Genomic DNA, 13,559 nt, shown 5'->3' on the forward strand with positions numbered 1-13,559 from the left:
TTGACCTCCCAATGAATAATCTGAATTAATTTCTGTAAGTATTGGCTGATTTGACCTCCTTGCTTTCCAAGGGATTCCCAAAAGTCTTCTGCAGAACCACAATTCAAAAGCATCAATTCTGTGGCGCTTAGCTTTCCTTATAGTCCAACTCTTACAAGCATACATTACTACTGGAAAAATCAGAGCTCTGACTATACAGACCTTTGCTGGCAAGGTGATATCTCTGCTTTTCAGTATGCTGTCCAGATTTGCCATAGCTTTCCTTCCAAGGAGCAAGCATCTTTTGACTCCATGACTGCAGTCACTGTGTGCAGTGATCTTTGAGCCCAAGAATATAAAATCTGACACAGATACTATTGCCATTTTATATATGAAGAAACTGAGACTGAGGGAGGACGTTAAATGACTTGTCCAAGGTGACATAGTTAATGAGTCTAATGCAGGATTCAAATTCAGGACTTCCTGAATTCTAGTCCAGCGGTCCATCTACCATACCACTTACCTGTCTAACCTCACTGGACCTTTATACCAACACTGTGAGGAAAGTGGGGCAGAAATAACCATCCTCAATTTCCAGGTAAGAAAACAGTCTAGGATGGTTTTAGTGACCATGGTTACCCTGCTATTTAGTCTTTATTCAGTCATTGTCTTACCTGGAGAAAGGAATCCTTCTTAAGGGCCCATCATCTGTCTTCAGAGATTTGAGGGGTTTCTCCCCATGGAAAAGAGACTAGGCTTTTTGTGCCTGATCTCCCACTGCAGAACTAGGAAGAAAGACTAAAACCAGGAGCTGCAAAGAGGAAAATGTGGGCCTGATGCCAAAAATCAAAACCCTCCTGATAGACTGGGCCATCTGAGGAGACACTGAGCTCCCTCTCCCTGGAAGTCTTCAAGCAGAGATTGGGAATTCAAGGGGGATTTTTTTTTGACATTAAATGGAAGTTTCTTTAATCCTTTTTTAAGGATCTTCCCCAGTTTCTTTTAATATAAACTTATTTATTTTTCATTTTCAACATTTACTTCCACAAGATTTTGAATTCAATATTTTCACCCCATCTTGCCCCTCCCCCCACCCCAAGATGACATGCATTCTGAATACCCCTTCCCCTAGTCTGCCCTCCCTTCTATCTGTCCCCCCTTCTCTTATCCCTTTTCCCTTCTATTTTCCTGTAGGGCAGGATAGACTTCTGTACCTCATTTCCTATATTTCTTATTTCCCAGTTGCATGTGGAAACTTTTTTTTAAACATCTGTTTTTAAAACTTTGGGTTTCAAATTTTCTCCCTTCCTCCCACCCCACCCACCCTCATTGAAAAGGCAAGCAAGTCAATACAGGCCACACATGTGCAGTTATGCAAAACACTTCCATAGTAGACATGTTGTGCAAAACTAACTATTTCCCTTAATCCTATCCTGCCCCCCCATTTATCCTATTCTTTCTTTTGACCCTGTCCCTCCTCAGAAGTACTTCCTTCTGATTACCCCTTTCCCAATCTGTCCTTCTCTCTATTATCCCCCTGCTCTCTTGTCCCCTTCCTCCCCTATTTTCCTGTAGGCTAAGACAGATTTCCATACCCAATTGAGTGTGTATGGTATTCTCAAGGGGGATTTTGAAAAGGTGATTCATGTACAGGTAAGCTCCTTGAAAAAGGAAATAATTTTATTTTCTGTATTTGTACACCTAGTCTAGCTTTGCCTGACAAACAGTAGACATTTAATAAATGCTGGCCCATGTACAGGTTGAACTAGGGGCCTTCTGCACCCCTAAGATTTCATGCTCCTCTCCCAAATACATACACTGAACCCCTTTTAAATTCTGAACAGTCTGTAGTAGCTAGTAGATGCTTCATAAATGCTTGCTGATTGATTGATTTAACTCTCAACTCACTTTTCCCAGGCTGTCATGAGGAAACATATTCCCTAGACAGAAGCAGAATGTACTCTTTACCCAAATATTAGATCCTGACCCAAACACAGGGCACTCACCTCCTAATGCCCAAACACCAGGGACAGCCAACACCCCCATTTCTGTGCAACCTCTGAACCCACGGCTGCTTCTCCCTTCCCACAGAGGCTCATATCATCTTCAGCAAAAAGATGGGACTAGAATCCAGGTCTTTTGACTCAAGTACAACATTCCTTACATGAAGGATTTTACACTCTGCCCCCAAATTTGTCTTTTTAATTTGCTTAAGCTCATAACAAAATGAGTTTGTATTCCCCAAGCACAAACTGACTGGGCAGCCACTGGAATGTGCCAGTGGCAGGGAAAAAAAATTATCCGCAAGAAGAAAAATGAAAATTGACTTTGCTCAGTAATAATTATGAATGAATAAAAGCTCATTAGTTAACACATTAGCCTTAGAAATAATTAAGATTTCCAATATTATCGGAGGACTATGCATTTCCCAGATGGGAAAAAGGATCTATCAAATCTCTAGGAAGAATACTCTGGATCCTGAGAAGTCCATCACTTCTAAGACAGAAGCCCACCTTAGCCGGAAGATCATAGATCTAGAGATGAAAAAAGCCTAATGGGTCAGCCAGTCCAAATCTCCATTCTAAAGATGAGGAAAATGAGAGCCACAGAGTTTAAGTGACTATACAGGTTGAAAGATTCAGAGGGAAGATTTGAATCCAGGGCCTTTGACTCCAGAGCCAGCAATTTTTCCCTTCTACCACTGATGAGGTTTCCAAAGAACCTCCCGTATTTCTTATCATCCACAGGCAATGATGATTTGTTTGTGTCTCTGCACAGGATGATATTAACTCCCCTTATGGCTCTGAGGATTACAGCATATCGTAAGCACTAAATAAATATTTATTGATTGAATAAGAAATGATGAGTGAAGTCAGAGGGAAGCAGATTTATAGTCTCTTTACAGTAGCAATAAAGTGTTAATTTGATGATAGTTCCAGAACTGGAAAAAGGTGGGAGGGGAGTGAAGCACAAAAGGTCACACTCGGTGTCAAAGCAGCTGGGAAAGAAATGTCTGGGGAGTAAAGTGAAGAGAGCTGGAGGCTGGTGAGATATAGTGAGTGCCAAATGGCACTTACCAATCAAAATAGGTGTTTGCATGCGGGGAATGTTTCCACGTTTAATGTTATTCCCTTTCACATAGTATATTCTAATGTATCCTAACAAGGAGCTGCTCCCCAGTCCCATCATACTCTCCCTGAATCTGCGTAATGTGTCCACCATGCCCACTCATACCAAGAAAGGCTTCCTTCCATACCACACACATGTGTCATTGGAACCCCAGTGACTAGCATAGTGCCCAGCATGGAGTAGGCCCTTTGTGTATGCCTGCTGATTGATTGATCTCCATCCACTGACATCTTTCTCCTGGATGTTTTCCTTGATCCTCCTCACAACAAGTGACTGTAACTCATAAATCTTTGGTCATTCACTCTGCTTGACCTTTGCCATGAATTCAATCATATACTAAATTATTATGTGATATCATATACATGACGTGTTATAGCATATGTAATAAGTGATTAGCAAAGGCTTATTAAATTATACTGAAATAAAATTCTCAAATTATTTTTTAAAACAAGTTCATGGACCCCATATTAGGAATCTCTGAACCAGAAGGAACATAAAAGCAAACATCCACACTCCCATAAATGACCTTGCCTGATAAAAAAAGTAACCATAGGCTCATTAAGATTTATAAAATTCTGTTCTGCCTTTATCTTTTCTTAAGTTTAAAATGCATAGTTACCAAAAAAGTGAAGAGAAGAAAAAAGTATTGGCTCCCATTATAAAAATCACTGAGTTTATTGGGTAAAATTCTGTTTTCACTTCTAAGGAGTTCAGAAAGCTAGACATTATCTGGGCTTTGGAGAAGGATTGGCTGCCTATCCCCTCTCAGCCTCCTCCCTGGATCTATGACACATCTCTTCCCAGGAAACCTTGCTCGTGTCAAGATAGCAGCAAGAAAATGACATCTACAAGGTGGGGCCCGGCAGATCAATCCCCAAAAGAAGTTAAATGGATTAAAACAGTGACATGGTGGCTAACAAAGAAGACTGAAACAAATTATCTTACAGAATAGGAAGAAAGTTGGTGGAAGTAGGGAAAGAGAAATACCTTTGAAGAGCCCAGCAGAGAAAAATAACTAACAAATCACTCATTAGGTTCCTAATTACACATCTGTTGTTAAGGCTACTCATTCCCTTGTTTTAATTGAGAAGTAAGTTGGAAACAAGAGTGCCCTTGACCAAATGAGAATGGGTGTGTATAAAACACAAATGTTTGTACTTCATACTCAGAATTCGATGAATATTTCACACAGAGAATTAGATTCAGCCAATGTTTCTATTGACTGTTATCTACAGACATGTCATTGAGAACATCTCATTTGGGCCAAGAAATGATTAAATGGAATCATATTCAGCTTGCTGTCTGTTCCTTGCTATGGGCACTAACCCACTGGTATTCTTGCTTTAGTCCTAACAGGTGCATCTGGCTCCCTTCTTAAAACATATTGATGTAATTGACTGCTTTTGTAAAAGGCTGAGCAGTGACAATAGAACATCATGGTATTTCCTGTTCTGGAATGAAAAATCTGAGTATTGAGGACACAGAGCTAGGTATAGACCTTTCCAGGTGCTGCTTGGTAACAATGACTACTTTCTACACCAGAACTCAGGATGCTGCTGCAAGATTTCTAACCACATAAGCATAACCATAACAAAGGCTTGATGAGTAAAACAATTAGACACACAGTTAAATACCTAGCTAATTAATGGAGTGCACCAATCATTTTAATGTGCATCCATCACCTTTACACTTAATAGACAGTTCCTTAATAGTGTAGTAATTCATCTGGCTTTAGGATGTGATTATATGAAATGAAAGAGCAAGGTATGTTGATGACTAGAAACATGCTTGAGCTGAAATCCTTCATAAGCAAGTCAAGTTCAATAAAAGCTTCGTATCTCCATTGGGCAATGCTGTGTGATTAGCACAGAGAGAATTAATTTCTGCTTTCTTACTTTAATTTTCTTTCCTATTGAAAAAACAACAACAAAATATAACTATTTAAAACATGATCTTTTCCTTTAATCACATCTCAAGACTTTCTTGTCAACATAAATGGCAAAATCAATTGTCACAGTTCCAAATCAAAAAGAAAAAGAAATAATTCTTGTTCAGTCCATTTTCATATGCAAAAGCTATGTCTCAATAGACTTTTATATTTAGCTAAAAGCCAGACTCCTTTGATTCTCCTTCCTCTAATGATTATTCATGAGAAACAGTATAGTTCATGAGAAACAGCATGGCATAGTGAAGAGAAAGCTGGCCTCTGAGTCACAAAGACCTGAGTCCAAGCCCTTCCTCTGAAATATACTAGTTTTGTGACCCCAGGCAAATAACTCAACCTCTCCATGCTCTTGGCATCTTAGACTGATGAATTACAAGTTTCAGAGAAAGTGCTGACCTGCATTGGTAGGGGGAATCTCCAATATCAATGGAATGATATTCCCAGTCCCTATGCCTAATGGCCACTGGCATAATAAGCATTCAATAAATATTTGATGATCCAGGTGCCATAAGGGATAGAGGGCTGGACTCAGAGTCAGGAAGACCTGAGTTTGAATCCTGCCTTAGACATGACAATCATGTGACCTTGCCTCAGTTTCCTCATCTGTAAAAGGGAGACAATAATAGGGTCATTGTGAGGATAAAAATGAAATAATATTTGTAAAATGTTTTACAAAATTTAAAGTACTACACAAATTTCAACAATGATGATAACTTGTTTTTATTGGCATTGCTGTTATCTATCTGAATTTATCTTAATCTTAAAGGAGAAAATGACTATTCAATAAACAAAGCTCCAGTTATTAGAACCTACTCTTGTAGCAAATTTGGTCAAGGCAGTGGAATCTGAGATTGTCGTCCAAAGAGGGGAAGAATAGGTGCTGTAGGTATGACAGTGGCACAGAGAACAGTCCTGGGGGTGGGGGGTAGACAGTCAATCCCCTACCACAGGAGTGAGGAACCTGAGGACTTGAGGCCACATGTGGCCTCATGTGGCCACAAATGTGAAGTTTGGATTCAGTCAGAGGGCTGCACTTGAGGACCTACAGGGTCACATGGCTGCAAGTTCCCCACCTCTGTTTGGCCTGGGAGTAGGAGACAGGCAGTCCTAGGAAAGAAGTACTATAGCAGCAGGACTATGGCAAGAGGAAAGGGGGGAGGGAAGAGAGGGGAGAGAGAAGGGTAGCTAGCTGGTTGTACAGCTTGGACCCTGTACCTTGAAGGAAAAAAGAAAGCCCTGCACTTCCCTCACCCTGTGTTAAATCCCTATTCACTCACTCTGGTAATCAGGAAATCCCATAGCCAATGGCAGGTAAAGCATGCAATCCTTCCTAAGGACCCAATCACTCAAAGGAGCAGTTAATTGCTGCTAAACTTGAGCAGACTGTCCACACTTTTTAAGTCAAGTCAGTGAATTGTTAAAATCCATCCTCTATAAGAAAATGAGTCTCATCTAAGATCTTGGTCATTACAAATTTTGTTAAAATCCAAAGGTTGTTTGCATTACCAATTTCAATCAACCTCTCCCTTTAAACCATAATGGCCCCACAAATCTTTCTCTGCTATTTAAGAGGCAATAACATGAACCATCAAGACAATGTCAACAGATTACTCAAATTAGACAATAGGAGCCTTGGAACCTGCTGCATCTTCCCCAATTTTATTAACACGCATTCCTTATCATAAAAAAGCTGATGCTGCAGAGAACATCATCGAGTCAAAGAAGTCAGGAAGTAATGGGTGAGGAGATGAAATCTATAAGAAAACATCTGTGTTTTGAAACAAGTTGTGTTTTTAAAGCCACCTTCATAAACAATTTCCAAGTAAATCTTCACCAGGATCATATGACTGATATTTTGCTTAGAATATTGTACAAAATCAAGACATCGGACATCTGGCATCATGTAACAGTACATGTAACTTGATAAAAGCAAGGAGAAATGCTTCTTTGAAACTTCTTTTGGTAATGTTTGCAATAAAAATAGTTTACATAAAAGATGCCTCAACTTGATGAGGTGGGATATATCCCTGCAATCTCATGGCAGAAGGTTTTAGGCATAGGCAATCTTTCATAGTTAAAGTATTAATTTACCTAAACACTTGTCTTTGATTAGAGCCTTGTTTCAATGGTAACCTCAAGGTCCAGGCCAACAAGACCATCTTATAGGTTCCAGGACTTGGAATCAGGTTCAAATCCCATCTGAGATACTTACTAGCAGTGAAATATGAGTCAAGCCACTTCAATAGAAAGGGGTGTGTGTGTGTGTGTGTGTGTGTGTGTGTGTGTGTGTGTGTGTGTGAGTGAGTGTGTGTGTGTGAGTGTGTGTGCAAAAACAAAAGGGGTTCAGGGAATCCCAAGGACCGAAGTAAGGACAGGGTTGTCTAGAATGAATTCATGGACTCAAGCATTCTTTAAGTCAAGTTGTCAAAGATTTGTTACTCTATTTAGCAGGCAAAAGTTCTTATGGAATCTGTGAATTTAGAGGGGGTATAGTTAAAGTTTATATGGGAAAGGCTGAAATGAAACATGTGCCAATTATGCTAACTAGGTGATGAGAGGTGGGGGAGGGGGAGTTAGGGCGTGGTTAAGGAGTGGTCAGTTCTTAAAAGAATATGCACTTTTTGTATCTACTGCTCAGGCATTTTACCTGGAGTTCACCAGAAAAAGCTCGATGGGTGGGGTTGGGGCAGAACAGAAAGGTGGGTTTTTTAGGTTTGCTATGTGACTAAGTTAACTAGAGGTCAGAGCCAACCAAGGATTGCCCAGTCTGCCACCAATCAGTATCTTGACAAGCTAGATGTAGGGAGAGTACATATGTCTAAAATCTAGGATACACATAATGAGGAGTCCAAGATGCATATAATGAGGTAGGGATAGTTCACTGGGTACTGAATATCTTTATGAGCCAGTACAAAGCCAGTTCAAACTAATAATTCCTACAGGTGCAGTTTGTTACTGCCCCAGGAAGACAGATAAGTGTTTTGCTGGGGCTCACTCATGAGTAATTTCTGGGCATAGTGTCCTTACGCTAGGGAGAAACTGCCAGGGATAGTGTTTTTGAGGCCAGGGAAAAATACGGTCTTGGAATTGGGGTCCAAGAACACGTACCCAAATTCTCCATCAGTGGGAGGGATTATTTCTGATTCAGAAATCAGGGAAGGCTACATGGAGGAGGGGGAATTTTATCTGCACCATAAGCCATAGATAGGATTTTAAATATAAGTCCCTCCCCTTTCCTCTGACTTCTAGGAAAATAACTGAAGGTAATTCCTCACAATTTTAGTAATCTCATAAATGATTTCGAATTTTAAGGTCAGAAAGAAAAGGGGTAAGGAAGGCCGAAGAGATGCGAAACAGACTTATTAATGAAATAAGAGAAGTACCAGTTAGTTCTGGCATTTCACATATAATTTCAGGGGAATGACTGATTAATTATCACCATCTATTTGCCTCCACAAAAACACCCAACCTTTTTACCTCTTGCTTTGAGATCCATAATTAAACAATACTTTGTTTCTAAATAGGGCATATCTATTTACCTTTTCTGCAGATTCTCAGACCAAAACACCTTTCCATGGCTTCCACTCCCCTTTATATGTAGGCTCACTCTAGTAGAAAGTAACCTCCTTGAAGGCAAGGACTGTCTCACTTTTATATTTGTATTCCCAGAGCCTAGTAAAGTTCCTGGCACACGTTCAGGTGTGGCCAACTCTTTGTGACCTGTGGACCATAGCACACCAAAACTGTCTATGGGATTTGGTTGGTTAAAAACACTGTAGTGGTTTGCCATTTCCTTCTTCACCCAGGCACATAGGTAGTTGCTCAATAAATGTTTTTGCATTCATTTGCTTAAGAAAATGAGAAAGTTGACTCAGGATAAGCCAAATCAAAAACTAATGATGATGATAACTGATATACGTGTATACACACACACACACACACACACACACACACACACACACACACAAACACACACATATCTTTCAGGTTTGCAGAGTATTTTGCATATAATAATCACTCAATCAACAAGTGTTTATTAAGTGTCTATTATGCACCAGAGACTGTGATAAGGTATCGGTGTAATTATCCTTACAGGCATACCACAGAGATTTGTGGGTTAGATTCTAGGCCACCACAATAAAGTGAAAATTGTAATAAAATGAATCCATCAAATTTTTCCCCAGTTTCCCAGTGCATATCAAAATCATGTTGACACTAAACTGTAGTCTATTATGTGTACAGTGGTGTCATGTCTGAAAAAAGGCATATACTTTAATTAAAAAATATTTTATTACTAAAAATGTCAACGATCATCTGAGCCTTCAGTGAGTCATAATCTTTTTGCTGCTGGAAGGTCTTGCCTTGATGTTGATGGCTGATGACTGATCAGGATGGTGGTTACTGAAGGTAACTGGGGTGGCTGTGACAATTTCCTAAAACAAGACAATGATGAAGGTGGCTGCATCAATTGCCTCTTCCTTTCATCTGAACACTTAGAGACCACTGCAGAGTTATTAATCAGCCTGATTTCAATACTGTTGTGTCTCAGGGAATAGGGAGAGAAATGGGGGCATGGCCAGTTGGTGAAGCAGTTGAACATACCCAACGTTTTCAGTTAATTTCATCCTCTTAGATGGGCCCAGTTTATGGTGCCCCAAAACAATCACAATAGTAATCTCAAAGATCATTGATCCCAAAACACCATAACAGACTTAATAATGAGTAAAAAGTTTGAAATATTGTGAGAATAACCAAAACATGACACAAAGACATGATGCAACCAAATGCTGTTGCAAAAAAAAAATGGCACTGATAGACTTCCTTGATGCAAGATTGCCACAAACCTTCAATTTCCGAAAAATGCAGTATCCATGAAACACCATAAAATGAGGTATGCCTCTGTTTTACAGATGAAGAAACTGATCCTGAGAAAGAGGTTAAGTGACCTGGCCCAGGGTCACACAGCTATGAAATATGGGAAGCTTGATCCTAACCTATATCCTTTTGATTCCAAGTATATTCTAACACTCAGGATTCAAGGCCACCTGAAGGCTTCTGCTGCCATATACATTTTAAGTCAGGAAAACTTCACATTTTGTTCTTCTGATAGCCTCTCATGCACAGATCAAGGAAATAGACCAGTGTTTCTGCAACTCTGTCCTGTTTGGGAAAATGTAGATGCTAACAGTAATGATCTGGGAACTAGAAACAAGATGGAGGGAGGTTTCTCTTCTCTCCCTTCCTCAAACTGAACTGAAGGAAGGTGGGTAGGGTGGGGAAGAAATATACATAAAGCCAGGGACAGGAGTATCACATCAGCCAGTGTTTCTGAGGGTTGCTGAAGGGCCCAGCATAAATAGGACTGAGATAGGGTTGTAGCATAATAATTGCTGGTGAGACAAAGGTCCTCACATAAGTTCAAGATACAGTTTTAGGCAAAATTAGAAGAGACTTGCAGAAACAAGGAAGGGGTGGAAAACAAGGCTACTCTGAGAAAAGAAATGCCTGCCAGATGCAGGAAAGGGAGGATTTTACTACATTTGATTCAGCCTTCTGTGTGATCTGAAGTGAGTAAGTAGTTACAGATCCCAAAAGGCCATGGGATCAGAAGATTTCAGCACCATATAATAAACATTCAGCATAAAAGCAATCTTAACTTCTTCCATTTTGCTCCAAAACGTAATCAAATTTTCTTTATCCTGAGGGGCAATTCCATCTAATCACACCAGCATTTAATATATGGATTCCTTCAGTCTGTTGCAGTCCATTGTAAAGATCTCCATGGACAAGGTTGGAAACTCACTGAAGGATTGTGTAAATAGAATCAAATTTAGAAGGGATTTGACCTAACCCATCATTTTACAGATGAGGAAAATGACACCAAGGGGCAAAGGTCACCCAGGTAAACATCATCAGAGGCACAACTGAACCCAAGTTCTCTAACTCGAGAGCCAATACTCGTTCCACTGGGCTACACTACTTCAAAGCAATCGACAAATTGAGAAAATCCTTTTTGGTATTAAAAGACTTTTACGATCTGGCTCTCACTTTGCCCTGATTTAGCTGACATTGTGTTTCTCATATATTTCATGTTCCAAGACTTAGTTCACATTGTTTTTTTTCTCATGTTCTTCACGTTCCAAGACTGTATCCTATCTTTTTTAACTCATGCATGGCATTCTATCACCCATCTCTGGGCCTTTGCCTGAACTGGACCTCTTTCATGGCACGTACATTTCTAGCTTCCTTTAAGACTCAGTGGTAATGTCACAACCTACAGAAAGTCACCCCACAGGCCCCATCAAAATTACTTTATACTTATTTTTCATGTATTTTGTATACAATTGTCTACATACGTGTTGTTTGTCTCCAACAGAATATAAGCTCCTCATCCTCTAAAGGATCTGATTTTTTCATGTTTTTCATTGTATGCCTGAGCAGCTAGTTGGCACAGTGCATAGAGCAGTGGACTTGGAATTAGGAATGCTCATTTTTGTGAGTTCAAATCTGGACTCAGACCATTACTAGCTGTGTGACCCTGGGCAAGTCACTTAACCCTGTTTGCCACAGTTTCTCATCTGTAAAAGGAGCTGGAGAAAGAAATGACAAACCACTCCAGTGTCCTTGCTAAGAAAACTCCCAAAATGGGGTCCTAGAGAGTTGGACATGACTTAAATGACTGAACAACAACAGCTGTATTCCCAGAAACTAGTAGAGTGTCTTACATACAAGTAGGTATTTAATGAAATTAATCCAATTAAGGATGATTACCAGCAGCTTCCTTCACATGAAAAACAATACAATTTTTTGAACCAGATATTAAATTAGAATCCTAGCCCTTGTAGTTTGTTGACATAACCATCCCAAACACTAAGATTAAACAATGGGCTTTCTATCTGGCAAATTAACTCACTTGGGAAAGCTCATTGCTAAACGTCTATCACCAGCCACCCAACTTACTCAGTCTCTTAGCAGCCTCGAGAGCATCATTGGCTGTGTCAGCCACGAAGAACCTCTGCACCTTCACTCCATTGTCAGACATCAACTTTTTACTCTGGTATTCCTGTAGGTTCAGCCATCTTCTGGAGCTCCACTGAATGCCCTATGGAAGTCAGAAGGAGAAACAAGTAACCCTCATTAAGAACAGTTCCCACAAGGGTTAACTAAGCTGGAGAGTTTGTAGGATCATAGATCAGAGCTGAAGGGGACCTCAGAGACCCCTGAATCTAAACCTCTCTTTTTGCAGTTCCCTGAGACCCAGGGAAGTTAAGTGACTTACCCAAGGTCACACAGGTAAACGTATTAAAGATAGGACTGGAACCATGTTTTTATAACTTCAAAGCCAGTAGTATTTCCACGGTCCCCCACTGCTTCCCAAGTCTCACTACGACTCTCAGTTGCAAAAAAAAAAAATCATAAGAAATTGTGCTTTGACTGGCCAAACATACCAAGCAGTGTGTTATAAATATTATGGCTCTGGGTGGGGACAGGGAGCATGGAGTGCCAGCTTGACCAGTTTGGTTACCAATTACTAATGTAGACAGACTACCTTCAATTAGACCAAGTAAGCATATGTCGAGCATTGAATATGTGTAGGACCTTTGCCCAAGGGTATACAGGTTATATGAATGATGAGACATCCCCGCCTTCATGAGGAGCTACTTTTCAATGATACACAGGACTAGGAAATTAGTCATTAACTACATTTTTTGTTCAGCACAGCAAAACAGACTTTATTATCCTGAAAGGGTAAAACCTCTGCCCTTGGGCTACCATTTTGGTAGGGAAAATATTGGCTTCTCAAACATCAAATGAGGAGACACTTAATAACGAATCTCACCAACTCTTGGTTAGCTGTGCATCCTAGGAGGTGAGGAAGGGGCCAAGAGAATGACATGGATTAATGAATTATAAAGATTTCAGCATCAATGATGAAGTACACCTTTCACATCCTGGCAGAGAGGTGATGGACTAGCGGTACAAAATGACACATGGATTTTCAGTCAGGGCCAAAGTATTGGTCTTTTTTTTTTTTGGTTGATTAAACTTGGAAGAAGAGCTAATGGATTGTGACAAAGATTCAAGAAAAAAAGAGTATAAACATTAAAATACACAAAAGGAAACTAGAAAAAGGTCAGAAGAAGATGCATGTAGCAATGTTGTAATGTTAAATTTAATATACACTTTAAAAACTTGTATGTGACACTAATTCATGGTTTCAATTACCATCCTTTTTTTCTGTTCTTTGTATATGCAAATGTCCATGTTTGGTGACTTCTGTTAAGTTATTAGTAATAGTAATTAAAGTATGAAAAAATGTTAGAATTTCCATTTTGGTTAAAATATCCTATTTTCTTATCTAGAAAAAAAAGGACTGAGTTTAGCTTTATTTCTTTTCCTTTCTCTATTTATTCTTTGGTTAAAGGATGAATAAAGAAAAGGCAAAATAGTCTATAAATTGGATAGCCAGCTCGTGAATGCTTGACCATCACAAAATAAACATGTA

The 13,559-nt window shown here is 39.6% G+C and overlaps 1 protein-coding gene across 1 annotated transcript in view; it reads right to left on the reverse strand.

Annotated features, from left to right (window-relative positions):
• Positions 1-13,559, reverse strand: part of SUCLG2 (succinate-CoA ligase GDP-forming subunit beta) — a 323,754-nt gene that overhangs the window by 253,272 nt on the left and 56,923 nt on the right. The window contains exon 2 of the mRNA XM_021007549.2: positions 12,014-12,155. Coding sequence (XP_020863208.1) covers positions 12,014-12,155 — 142 coding nt within the window. The remainder of the gene's footprint in view (positions 1-12,013; positions 12,156-13,559) is intronic.

Source organism: Phascolarctos cinereus, unplaced genomic scaffold, assembly GCF_003287225.1.
Source record: "Phascolarctos cinereus isolate Bilbo 61053 unplaced genomic scaffold, phaCin_HiC Scaffold_4;HRSCAF=312, whole genome shotgun sequence".
Classification (NCBI taxonomy): domain Eukaryota; kingdom Metazoa; phylum Chordata; class Mammalia; order Diprotodontia; family Phascolarctidae; genus Phascolarctos; species Phascolarctos cinereus.